Source organism: Nyctereutes procyonoides, unplaced genomic scaffold (assembly GCF_905146905.1).
Source record: "Nyctereutes procyonoides isolate TBG_1078 unplaced genomic scaffold, NYPRO_anot_genome, whole genome shotgun sequence".
Classification (NCBI taxonomy): domain Eukaryota; kingdom Metazoa; phylum Chordata; class Mammalia; order Carnivora; family Canidae; genus Nyctereutes; species Nyctereutes procyonoides.
The window spans coordinates 24,520,626-24,534,153 of record NW_026575020.1 but is presented as its reverse complement, the minus strand read 5'-3'; the positions used below and the strand labels follow the sequence as shown (position 1 = coordinate 24,534,153).

The 13,528-nt window shown below is 47.4% G+C and overlaps 1 protein-coding gene across 1 annotated transcript; it reads right to left on the bottom strand.

Annotated features, from left to right (window-relative positions):
- Positions 1-54: 54 nt before the first annotated feature.
- On the bottom strand, positions 55-8,353 carry TMEM97 (transmembrane protein 97). The gene is made up of 3 exons (XM_055327524.1): positions 8,132-8,353; positions 2,231-2,375; positions 55-1,373 (listed from the first exon to the last, which is right to left on the bottom strand). Exons 1-3 carry the CDS (start codon positions 8,258-8,260, stop codon positions 1,114-1,116), a joined length of 534 nt encoding a protein of 177 aa, XP_055183499.1. The 5' UTR covers positions 8,261-8,353; the 3' UTR covers positions 55-1,113.
- Positions 8,354-13,528: the final 5,175 nt, after the last annotated feature.

The window sequence follows — 13,528 nt, the reverse complement described above, 5'->3', positions numbered from 1 at the left end:
TTGAAAGAATCCTGCATTTTAGCCCCTTAATAGTCCATAAAACAAACCAAGCAGTGGTCAGCAGGTACCTTTATTTGGACCAGACATATGAGTCAGATGATACTCCCAACAATCAGACCAGTATGGCTTGTGAGCAAAACAGACAAAAAAGGGCAACCAAACAGGACCAGTTACTATTTTCCGTGTGTGTTCACAAGTGTTTGATTTTTTGAGTTGGCTGTGAGTATAAATTTAAAGAAAGCTAAGGAACACCAATGAAGTGGTGTTCCAAGCCACTTGGTGAACAAGCTAGGAAGGATGATCAAAGTATAAGGAAGGGTGAAGTGATCCAATAGGAAGCGCACTTCCACATCAGGTTTGAGACACCAGACCTCAGAGTGAAGGGACTTCTGTCAGGTGGTCTGTAAAAACAAGACTAAGGTTTGGAAAGAGGATGAATTAGATTTAAAAAAAAAAAAAATCTTTTCTGGGATGACCTGTTTGAGACAGAAACAAAACTTTCCAGCTTAACCCATTTCTGAAAGTCAGGCCGAACCTGACCCTTGAGTAAAACCAAGTTTGAACCTCTTGCAGAACCTTTTCCCCAACCAAGGGTGGAGGCAAAAAAAAAAAACAAAATAAAACCAACCAACCCCATGATAGTTTTTAATATTAAAAGAGGCATAAATCAAACTTAAAAATGGCCTGAAACATGCCACCCTTCATTTCACTGATAAAGGATATGCTGTAGAGAATCAGGAGTCAAGGGTTTAATCACATGTGCCTTATGGGTCAAGTGACTCATGAACATGCCAAGCAGGCCACATTTCTTGGAAGTTTATCCAGTATCTGGTCTGGTCATGCTCACAATGGAACTTGGGCACATGATGAGGTATTTGGCACCACTTCTGGATAGCCTAGCCCACACCCCTGTGTCCGTGCTCAGGTGACTGGTCTGTGTATGCCTGGGTCCTCAGGGAGGTTTTGACTCTGGCCCCTGCCAGAGTCTTGCTCTTATGTGTTGCTGGTGTGTTTCAAATGCTGCTGAAGACATGGGTTCTGAGAGGTTTTCCTCATACTGGGTCCAACAGGAAACTGCCCTCTGGGCGTCTTCTTGCTGGGCCAGTCATTATTTCACTTTTTCTTTCTTTTCTCCTCATACTTGTAGTAGGGGCTCCGCAACATGAAAAGCAGAAGCATAAGAGGGATGAGAAGGTAGGGGGCATAGACAGATACGAGGGTTAGTCGTTCACGGAAAGTCTTAGGTCCTTGTCCTTTGAAGCCACTGGCTTTGGAGAAATCCTCAAATAGAAGTGTGGAGAGAATTGGAATTAGAGTGGTCATGGTGTGAACGGAGTAAATGATTGCAGGGGTGCGGATCCACCTGCAGCCTCCTAAAGTGGGAGGAAGAGAGAAGCATTAGGTCTGTTCGTGACTCCAGGGGCGCCCACAATATTCCCCACCTCTGCTCCCTTCAGCTGAATGCTTCCACCTCCCTTCTAAGTGCAAACACACGGAAAACTGGAAGTGTTATAATACTGCCGAGCACAGGGTTGGGGCTCTAGCACACTGAGTGCCAGAGAACCAAGGGCGGGGGTCAGAATTTACTGCAGGAAGAACTCTAGGGCAGTAAAATGGCCATGACGATTTAGTGGGGTGGGGAGGGGGTGCCGACAGCATCTGCTAAGTAATTATCTACAGGTGAGAAGACCAACAGATTCTGCCAAGACATGGAGTTGGGGACTCCGAGGGGAAATACGCTGTAGGAGCTCAGTGATCACGGACAGGAACATGGCCACCGTCTTTCTAGAAGCAGTAGTCACAGGGGAACACTGTGAGAATAAATGAGAAGTTATGCCCTTGAGGGGTGAGCTTGATGCTACTGCTTAAAAGCCAGTGTGGTGCTACCCACATCAGAAAAGCCAATGATAAGAAAAAAATTCTGCAGGGGCATAAGTAAAAATAGCCGCCGCCCAACCCCCCCAAAAAAGCGACAGGTTCAATCTGTAAGCAGCCTTGGGTGTACGAGAGATTTCCAGTTGACTGAGGCAGCCGTACAGCCCAGCTGAGCAGGCTCCAGCTGGAGCGGCATCCACGTCCCTGCCCGAGATCTCTCCAGGCCATTCCCACCCCAGCCGGGGTCACCCTCACACCAACGACACAGACCACTCCCTTTCTCTGAGACACTTTCCCAAAAGACTTCTGGGTCCTAACTTCAGGCAAAAATGTGATTTCCCCACCAGTCACCAACCTCTTAAGAAGGCATACGTTGCCATGGGAAAGAAAGGCAGCTGGAACACAAGCTCGCAAAACAGGAAGGACTTAAACCACGTCGGAGGAGCCTGCAGCAGAGGGTCTTTGAACTCCGTAGTGTACCACTTCAGCAGGTTTGTCAACTGAGGAGACAGAAAGATCATGCTGACATGCTGGCATGACATGCTAGCAGCTCCACCCCGCGAGAGGAGACCATTACCCAGCCCCAGGGCAGCCTAGATGGTCACTTCACAGAAACTCACCAGCTCTGACTCCAGTCTTCCCTCCTCCGGGCCGCTTTCCCCAGCTCTGACAGTGACCCGTGCTACCTGGCACCATGACTCAGTGACAACACATATCCCGGGGTGGTGCCCACTACCAAGAGCAACAATGCCTAGCATTGGTAGCTTCTTAGTTTGCGGAATGAACACACAGAGGCCCGTATCTGTCAACACTCATTCTTGGTAAAGCACAGTTGTGAGAAGCATCCTGCCATCTGGCCTTGAACAACAGTGGCTGCACATGAAGCTCTGAGGGCCAGATGGCCTCACATACAGAAATGAACTGAGTTTGTCTTGCACGCGCGCGTGTGTGTAGGGAGTGGGGATGGAAGGGAGATCTGACCTCTATAAAGATGCAATTTTAGACAATTTAATCCCTAAATCTCAAGCTCCTCCTCATTCTTAACTACCATAGTTCTGAAGTTTTCTTTTAGAAGCCCAGTGGGATATTTGTAGAACAAACTGTCCAAACCACAAATTACAGAGCTGCTAGGCCATGTCACTGGCAGGAGGGTCAGCAGTCTTAGTTCCAGCTTGGGGCCCACCCTAATTACACTGTTAAAACACAAGATGCAGATCCGTGAGGACGTGGCTCCTGGCAGACAAAACCAGCAGGAAGGTCTGAGGTTGCCCATTCTGAGCCCTTTCTAAGGGTCCAAAGCGTAGGGTTCCCCACACTATACAGACTACTGCAGATTGTGGCATTGCACATCCTGTCTTAACATACTTGCTTCCAAAGCCAAGTATGCGTCTCGATATTATGATAAATAAAGGTAACTTCCAATGTTAAGAATTTAGCTTGCAATGGAAAACCCAAAGATAATTTTTCCTGTTAATTTTTAATCAAAAGATAAAGGCTCACTATTGTGAAATAGAGGCCCCACTGCTGAAAGTAAGCTTTAAGCAAATATCCAGAAACAAACATTCTGTTAGCACGATATTAATTTTAGAAAGGCTCTGGCTAGATAGCCAGTTTACTGACCAAGTGATAATCATATTTGTACTTAATCTGAAATTGAAATCCACGGCCATACCCTTAGCTTCCTTCTAGGCACTTTTTAGCAGAAGTAATGGGGTAGAAAATACTCATAAAGGTTAAGTCCCTGCAACTCTCCTGGACTCTGTTTCATCATCTGTAAAACAAGCAACTTGAACCAAATGGTTAAGGTCCTTTCTCGCTTTCTAGATTTTCTTAAAAAAATATTGGTGGGAATGACCTGCTTTGAAGATTTACCCTAGAATTTAAAAGGCATTCTGGTTTGTTTGAATTTCATTTTCTACTCAATTTGTATACAACTGCTCAGATCTACCTATTTCATAAATCTGGACAGCTCTAACAGCATGGTCACTTCTAAGGGCTGCAAGATGAAATTAGTAAAATTTGGGATGCCTGGGTGGCTCAGGGGTTGAGCGTCTGCCTTCAGCTCAGGGCATGATCCTGGAGTTCCAAGATCGAGTCCCATATCAGGCTCCCTGCATGGAGCCTGCTTCTCCCTCTGCCTACGTCTCTGCTTCTGTCTCATAAATAAATAAATAAAATCTTTTTTTAAAATATAACTTTTTAGTATTTTTTTAAAAAAATATTTTATTTATTCATTCATGAGAGACACAGAAAGAGAGGCAGAGACACAGGCAGAGGGAGGAGAAGCAGGCTCCATGCAAGGAGTCCGATGCAGGACTCGATCCTGGGAATCTGGGACCAGGCCCAGAGCCAAAGGCAGATAGATGCTCAACTGCAGCCACCCAGGCGTCCCATAAATAAAATCTTTTTTTTTTTTAAGATTTTATTTATTTATTTATTCATGAGAGACACAGAGAGAGAGGCAGAGACACAGGCAGCGTGAGAAGCAGGCTCCATGCAGGGAGCCTGATGTGGGACTTGATCCTGGGTCTCCAGGATCACACCCTGGGCTGAAGGTGGCGCTAAACCGCTGAGCCACCCGGACTGCCCAAATAAAATCTTAAAAAAAAAGAAATTAGCAAAACTTAATCTAATCAGCTAGCTCTTGTAGTAATCAATTATGATCCAAACACCTGCCCACAGTCACATAATAGCCACATGAAGCCAGAACAGGGCATGGATTAAGGGCAGATGGAAGGCAAATCACAGGTCCCTTGCCAAATGAAGAGTATGGGACCTAGGGGCTGCAATTCTTGGCTCTGAGCAAAGAACTTAATCTCACTGAACTTGTTACGGTACTTACCTCTCACTATTGGTAAGATAAAAATGAATTAATGTACATGGTCTTTACAACAATGGCACGCACATAGGAAATGTTATGATTACTTAATTGAACGTAAATAACACATATTCAGAGAAATGCAAGTTTCATCCTATTAAAATCTCAGCAAGTAGGGGCACTTGGGTGGCTCAGTGGTTGAGTATCTGGCTTTGGCTCAGGTTGTGATCCCGGGGTCCTGGGATCGAGTCCCACATTGGGCTCCCCGTGGGAAGCCTGCTTCTCCCGCTGCCTCTCTGTCTCTCATGAATAAATAAAATCTTAAAAAAAAAAATCTCAACATGCAACTGGTCTTTCATAAGTATCCTTATTAGGTAAGATCAAAGAAAAGGATTATACCGGACTCACATCTGACTTAACTTACCACTGTTATCCATGAAACTATGTACCTGGCCCTATGCACATTTTCTAAACCAAGAGTTGCTACTAAACAATCTTGCACTTTTCTACCTTGGAATGAGGGCAGAGGGGCGCCTGGGCGGCTCAGTTGGTTAAGTGTCCAACTCTTGACTTTGGCTCAGGTTATGATCTCAGGGTTGTGAGATTGAGCCCCGAATTGGACTCCTCAATGGGTGTGGAGCCTGCTTAAGATTCTCTTCCTCTGCCCCTCCCCACTCTATCTATGGAAAAAAAAAAAAAAAAGAAAAAGCACAGACTGATTTCACACATAGATGCTCACCTGTCTTTTAAGAGATTCAATGCTGCCCAGCTGCAAATGATGCTACAAAATGCTTCCCCACCCTCTCCATGTTCTAAGTAAAACTAAAATTCTTACTATTTCATAGTAAGAGTTCTTCCCAGTGTTGATCGGTTCAAACCAAGGAAGATGTTTAATGGCAAATTTTAGCCACACCATTACTGGATCTCCATAAACTTTTTAGTTCTAGGGGAAAATTCCTTCTATTCAGGGAAGAAAAACACAACAGATGTTAAGATTTGGCATTTTTTGAAAGAGTCTGATAATAACTCAAGGATTTTATTATTTACCCACAAAGCAGCAACAAAACCATAAATCTCTACTCCAAAGCAACAAGAGTGAAAAGAGACAGCCCTTCCAAAATAGAATGCCTCTGTGTTGCTAACACCTTCAAACAGCATCAGATACCCACACACACACACACAATTTCTGGCCAGATCCTGCTTGCAATGGCCCTTCACCTTTTTTTATAGTAAGTCAACATTAATAAAGGTGATAAAACTTAAGCAAATCAAATATATAAGCTTAAAGGGGTCTTTATGATGCTGGACACATTTTAATTACATTTTGTGAGTGGCGAGCAAGGACCTGTAGGAATTGGGACATTCAGAAAAGATAAAGTGCCAGCTGGAATACCTGGAGTAACACTGCCCAGTATTTTTTTTTTTTTAAGATTTTATTTATTTATTCATCAGAGACACAGAGAGAGAGGCAGAGACACAGGCAGAGAGAAGCAGGCTCCATGCATGGAGCCCGATGTGGGGACTCGATCCCAGGTCTCCAGGATTGCGCCCTGGGCCAAAGGCAGGCGCTAAACCACTGAGCCACCCAGGCGTCCCAGGTGCCCAGTATTAAAGGGATTTGTAACATTGAAGACTGTAAACAGGCGGCCTGCCTGAGTTTTGCTGGCCACGCAGCCTCTGCAAGCCAGACAAGGCTCTCCTTTCTTCCTGGCAACTAATGGCTGGTGTGGAGGGTGTGGAGCTGTGGGGACCTGCTGAGAAAGGGTATGTGCTACCTGGGCTTACGCCGCAGGCTGAATGATGGTCCCCAAAGATATCCCCTCCTCATCCCTGGAATCTCTGCCAGTAACCTTCTATAGCAAGAGAGACTTTGCAGATGCGTTTAAGGGTCTTGAGATGGGGAGGTTATGCTGGCCACGGGGTTGACTCTAAATGTAGTCCTAAGTGTTCCTCTAGATTGAGTGTGCCTCTATAAAAGAGACTGGATTATAGAGAAAAAGGCAGCAAACTGATGGCAGAAGCAGAGACTTAGTGATATGGCCGCAAGCCAGGGAACGCTGGCAGCCACCACCAACTGGAAGAGGCGAGGAACAGATTCTACCGGAGAACCTTCAAAGGAACCAGCCGTGCAAGATTTGTTCTGCACCCCTGACCTCCAAAGGGAGGGAACAAATGTTTTAAGCCACCGTGTTTCTGGCATTTTGTTACAGTGGCACCAGGAAACTTGCATGGGCCTTGCATGTCTGACCTTGTAACCCAGCTCTCTCTTACTTGGCTGGTGAGGCTACAGAGCCCTGACTTGCCCACAATACCAAAGCAGTTCTTGAAAGAACCAGGTCCCCAGGCTGCACCTGCAGAGTCCCATGCTCTTGTCACACACTACTACATTTTTCCCAAGAAAAGGTAAGTCAGAGGTCTTCCCAGTCATGCTTGGATCGAGAAGCAAACAAAAAGACTATGGCGTGGGGTACTCGAGCAGTGGCATTTCTGGGAGGGTCAGACCCGTAGAAAAGTTAATGGACGCTACAGACTCTCCTCCCAGAAAATATAAGGCACAATTACACATATACTCCATCGGGGGTTCATGGACTTTTGATCGAAGAACTCCTGCTCTACAGAGAAAAAGCTAAAGCAAAACAGGCAAAATCAAGTCTTTAAGTAGACAGGTCAGTCTTGCAGTTCTGCATTTTGGAGGAGCACAGAACTGAGGACAGGGATTCCATGGAAGGACGTTCGGGGTCCAGACATGAAAAGACCAGGGAAAATAAAACGGTAACTCTGAAGGGATGAAAAGCATTAAAGCAAAGTTTGGGGTAAAGAATACTCATCAACAACCAGGAAAAGGAGCTTTTCGCCTCTCTATTCAGGTGATCATTCTTGCTCAAACCTAACAAAAAAGGCTACTTTAAAAAGATGTCTTTAAGTTACTTACGAGCTTAAGAAGCCGCTGGATCCCGATATTGGAGTAATGACGATCTGTGAATGCCCTTTGTACGGGTCTAATTCTACTCGCACTATTTCTTTGGGATTAGACGGTAATTTTAGAGCTCTTTCAAAGAACACACAAAGCCAGCGCGTGACTGAGACGTTGGTTCATCCAGGCTACTTCCGTCAAATACTGACAACTGACCGGGCGGGGGGGGGGGGGGGAGCCTTATGCACGCCCAGGGAAGAACTAACTTTCCCAAAGGACCAAAGCGTCTGCCCCCAGCAGCTGTGGTGAGTGTCGGGGACAAAGAAAACCCCAAGCAAGACATCGAGTTGAAGGTAAGGAGGGACTGGGGCACGGCAGGGCCTAAGCAAGACCCAAGGAGAAGCGGGAGGGAAAGGGGGGCAGAATCAGAGCCCGGGGTGGGGGTCTTAGCGCCATGGCACACCGCAGCGCGCGCAGGGGCCCCAACCTCGACGGCCGGAGGTCAAGACCGACGTCGCCCTCACCTCGACTGAGTAGAGTTCGCGCGGCAGCACCACCTGCAGGTCCATGAGCAGCGTGATGGGGATGTGGGAGAGGAAGTAGAGGCCCAGCAGCCACTCCAGGCCGCGCCGGGCGCCCAGAGACCCCATCATCCGTTTGCTGCGCCGGGCAGGAGCCGAGGACACGCTCGCCCCGGCCGCAGACGTGGGAAGCGGGCCCGAGCCCGCCCAGCGTCCAGCACCCGGCGCCCGGCCGCTCGCTCCGCCCCCTGGAGCGCTACGCCGGCCTCTCCCATTGGCTGGCTGCGAAGCCGCGGCGGGAGCGGTGCTCGTCGCCGAGCACTCCCATTGGCTCGTCCGTCTATAGCGTGTCGAGGCGGCGCCCCGCAGACCATTTCCATTGGCCGCCGGGGGGCGCCGCGTGGGCCGGGGGCGGGGCTCCTCGCTCGCAGCCTGGGCCGGCGCCTGGGCGCGCGGCGTGCGGCCCCTCCTGCCGCCGAGCGCGCGGCGCGCTGTGCTCCCTTTCGCTCGTACTTCGTTCGTTCACCGCGAGCCTGTAACGCCGACTGAGCGGCTCCCGTGTGCCGGGCCACGGGCGCTGGTGGCGGTGGGCTCCCAGGGCAGCGGCGGTGCCGCACGCCGGGGCCGGCCGCGCAGCGCGGTGTGATCCGCGCGGTGGCTCGGCGTTCAGGGCCGTGGGGACACCGGCAGGATCCCTGTCCCGCCGGAATCGAGGGGTCGCGCAGCCTTCCAGGGGTTCAATTAAACAAGAAACACAGGGATATAGTAAGAGGATGGACAGATCTTGGTTGGCCCCGAAGAATGCGGGAGGATTTATTCATTCTGCAAGTATTGGTCTTTAACTGAATCATTCACTGAGGAGTGGGGTACAGGAGAAGTGAGTTGAAGAGAAAGGTAATCTGTCTCTGGCTGTGTTGACACTGCGCAGTGTCTGCTGCCTCTGAGTGGAGAAGTCTAGGAGGCAGTTGGATGAACCTGTCTGGAGGTGTAGATTTGTGTGGCATCAGCGTTTGATGGGAGTGGAAGTGTTGAGAGCAGAGGGGCCCCGTAAGAGGTCCTGGAGGAGCTCCATCCTCAGGGGTGGTGTGAGGAGGGCGCCGAGGCACAGGTGCACAACAGGAATGTGATGCCATAGAAACAGGGTGTGTGTGATCACTTGGGTCAGAGCAGCACCGAATGGCCCTGCAGTGGCCCTCTGAGAGCACTTGTGGCATGTGGAGGCAGGGGCCAGATGACAGCAGGGCAGGGAGTGCAGACATCTGGTTAGGAGGAAAGGAGAGGATGGGGCAGGAGCTTGAGGGAGATGTGCCCCACAGAGGGCTTACTTCTTTCTCAGATGAGAGAGACTGGGACACTTTCACTTGTTTAGATGCTGTTGGAAGTTTCTGGGTCACGGGGAGAGGTTGACATTATAGAAGAGAGCAGGAAATGTGGTTCAAGGCCCCCAAGTTGCTGGAGAGAATGGAAGGATTAAGGTGAGGTCAGAGTGGGCCTGTGGGGACTGGGACAGAGAAATTGGTGGCAGTGTAGAGGGCCCAGCCAAAGTAGGTGGCCATTGATCTGGAGGCCCGGTCTCCTAGGCTGTGTGCTTCTCTGCACTGTGGGGTCTGGTTCAGCAAAAAGGGCTGTTGACTTAATCTGGGTTTGGGGTTCAGGGAGAGTGGCAGTTTTGAGACATTGGACAGGAGGGGTTGATGAGATGGAGCATGTGCTCCAGGATAGGTAGGGAGGAGGCCGAGGGGGCCTGAGGGCTACAGCCTGGGAATGGATGTGAGGGAGTGGATGTGAGGAGGCAGGGCTGGTGTGGTGGGAGTTCCTGCGGGAGTGGGCCTGAAGGCGGGGAGATGGGGACAGGGGGGCACAGGGTTGGAATTCCTGGTGTCACAAGAAATTCTGTGCCTGGGAAGGTGTGGCTGAAATGGAGAGGAGGGGGAAGGTGTTTGGAGATGGGGTCAAGGGCCAGAGAACCAGGGCATGGAGTGGATGGGTGGTGACGACCACTGGGGAGTAACCAGGGGAAGGGCTTAGGCTGAGGCATGGCTTAAACTTCACAGGGTGGAGGGGAAACGGTGTGCTGGTAGCCTTGGGGAGCAGGGAGGCTGGTGAGCCCACCTCCTGACCCTGAGCTTGGGGTGTGTGAAAAAATGAACAGCCTCCCCTGGCGAGGGCTGTGGGGATACCGAGACCTGGGAGGGCCGGTGCCTGGTGTCAGGTCCTGCCACAGGAGAAGGCTGAGGGTGTGCAGGGGTTTGGGCCCTGGAGAGGAGGGGGCTGTTTACGGGGTGGGACAGAAGGACAGAGCCCTGGGGAAGGAGAGCATGGGGCGGGGAGGGGGTGGAGGAGGTGAAGGTGAGGGTGAAGAAGGTTCCTCGTGGTGTGCAGGATGAAGGGCAGGGGTGACAGAAGCTGTCGGACCCCGAGTGCTGGTGGCCCAGGACTGGCCGGGGCAGGTGGAGCACTCCCACACAGCTTGCCCGGAGGAGCCCAGCCCCAACAGTGGCTTTGGGGACCGGGCCGCCCCTCCTAAGCTGTACTCCATGCTGATTAACACTGCTTGCTGGCGGGGGTGGGGGTGGGGGGAGCAGCATGTGGGGCCCCTAATCTGGGATTTGCCCACGGAACGTGTAAGCATACAGCTGCTAATGTGACCATTCCTCAGAAAACCTCTCACCCAGCCAAGTTTCTTATCTGTAGATAAAGATTTTCAAAGCCAAGCACTTTCCCTACCAGGATTTTCTACCCGAAAAAAAATCTCTGGGCAGTTGCTGCCTTATGTTTGAAATTCCTTTAGTGGGGGAACTGCCAGCTCTTCACTTGAGATCAGATAAGTGGTAGGAGGCAAATGGCCCTGGGGAGGAGGGAGGACAGGGCTGATCCACCAGCAGGTTCCCCCATCCAAAGCAAGGGGTAAGTGAAAGACTGATTTTATAAAGGGGGGAGGAGGCTCTGAGCAGTTTCCTTGTCTTTCTGAGTGAGATGAGGCAATATTTAGCACCTTTTGAAAATTATTTGCATTGTGATGAGACAAACACCATTGGCCTAGCAGTGGCCGCCCTGGTGGTGGAAGTGGAATCCTTCCATTGGAATCACAGCTGAGAGGTGCTAGGAGGGACCTGCTGCTTTCCTGTTTGGAAATAAAAAAAATAACTGGAAACTTTTCATTATTCTGTTTTATCCCCGGGGGGGGGGGGACAGAAAAGGTTTTATATAAAATTTTTGGATTACAGTGTTTTTTCCAGAGAACGTTAAACTTTATTATAAAATCCTAATAATAAATTTTATAATAAATTTTATGTAAAAAAATTATTAGAACTAATCAATGAGTTCAGCCAGGTTGTGGGATAAGTATCAATACACAAAAATTAATTGTATTTTTATATATTAGTAATGAACAATCTGAAAATGAAATCAAGACAATTCCATAAAAAATAACTACTGAAAATAAATTTAACAAAGGAAGTACAAGACTTGTAATAGAAAATTACAAAACCTTGAAAGAACAGAAGAGCTAAATAAATGGTGACATCCCACGTTCATGGATTGAAAGATTTAATATGGTTAACATGACAAATTCCCCAAACTGATCTACAAGAGTCAGTGTAATCCTTATCAAAATCTCAGCTGGCCTCTGCAGAAATTAACAAATTGTTTCTAAAATTCATACGGAGGGGCCCCTGGGTGGCTTAGTGTGGGCTAAGCATCTGCCTTTGGCTCAGGTCATGATCCCAGAGAGTCCCAGGATTGAGCCCAGCAGACACCCCCTTCTCCCTCTGCCCCTCACCCTGCTTGTGCCCTCTCTTACTCGTTCTCTCAAGTAAATAAAGATTTTTAAATCTTTTAAAAATTTTTTAAAATATGGAATATGTGAGTGGCTTGGCAGTCGAGCATCTGCCTTCAGCTCGGCATGATCCTGGTGTCCTGGGATCCAGTCCCGCATGGGGTTCTCTGTGGAGAGCCTGCTTCTCCTGCCTATGTGTCTGCCTCTCTCTCTCTCTCTCTCTCTGTCTCTCATGAATAAATAAAATCTTTTTTAAAAATTAAAAAAATTAAATTCGTATGGAAATGCAGGGGACTCAGAAGAGCCAGTCTTGAAAAGGAACAAAGTTGAAGGACTCCACTCACTCTTCCTGATTTAAAAACTTACTGTAAAGCAACAATAATCAAGACACTGTAGAATGGAATTGAGAGTCCAGAAGTGAAGACTTAAATTTACAATTAAAATCATTTTAAGGATCTAAAATAAATTATTACTTAGAAAAAAGACAAATTATCTAATGAATAAACTTCTATTTCTGGGACAGCACAGCTTTACATATGTAGTGTATATTGTGGTAAAATATACACACAATTTACCATTTTAAACATTTTAACTATACAGTTCAGTGGCATTAATTTAAGTACATTCACATTGTTGTGCAGCCAGCACCATTACCCATGTCCAGAACTTTTTCATCATTTCAGTCTGAGGTTCCATACCTATAAAACGTTAACTGTCCATTCTCCACTGGTAACCATTATACTACCTTCTATGAATTTGACTATTCTAGGTACCTCATATAAATAGAATTATACAATATTTTTCTTTTGTGTCTGGTTTCTTTCATGTCACGTGTTCAAGGCTCATTTGTGTATATGTATCAGCATTTTCTTTCCTTTAAAGCCTGAATAATATGGTGTATATGCATATATAAAAATATATAAATACACATTTTGTTTATCCATGCATCCATGGATGGACATTTGGGCAGTTTCCACCTTATGGCTATTGTGAATTAGTGCTATGAACATTGGCATTCAAATATCTGTTTAAGTCCCTGCTTATAATTCTTTTAGGTATATACCCAGAAATGGGACTGCTGGATCAAAAAATAATTATAATTTTAGGAACTGCCATACTTTTCTATAGGGGCTGCACCATTTTACACTCCCATCAGCCATGTACAAGGGTTCCAACTTCTCACATTCTCGCCAACATTTGTACAATATTTTTTGATAATTTTAAAATATTTTGCCTATTTTTGTCAGAACTTGGTAGCTGCGGATTCCAGCTAATTCTAATTATGGAAAAAATGACTACCATACAAATTGATTGAAAAGTCCTTATTGGCAAACCAAGCAGTCAAAATTTAATTTCTGTTAGAAAAAGTCTGGCTTCATCTTATACATGTTTCCATAAAAAACCCTCGCACTTCTGAATTTTAAGACAGAGCTGTGGTATGAATTTGTTGCCTGAGTGAACGAAAATTCTGCTAGTCTCAATATTTCTTAGTAATGCTCTCTGCTTTACTTTCAAGAAGTTCTCTCTCAGGATTGATGTATTATTTGGCAGCAGGGAGATGAAAGAGGTGGGGGCTTTATAAACAAAAACTTTCATATTGTCCCTTTTACTTAGCAACCAAG

Excerpts from the sequence above, each read along its gene's own strand:
- TMEM97 (XM_055327524.1), bottom strand. The coding sequence starts at position 8,260 with ATGATGGGGTCTCTGGGCGCCCGGCGCGGCCTGGAGTGGCTGCTGGGC. Across the intron at positions 2,376-8,131 it reads GCGAACTCTACTCAGTCGAG|TTGACAAACCTGCTGAAGTG; the intron begins GTGAGGGCGACG and ends CTGTCTCCTCAG. Across the intron at positions 1,374-2,230 it reads AACGTATGCCTTCTTAAGAG|GAGGCTGCAGGTGGATCCGC; the intron begins GTTGGTGACTGG and ends CTCCCACTTTAG.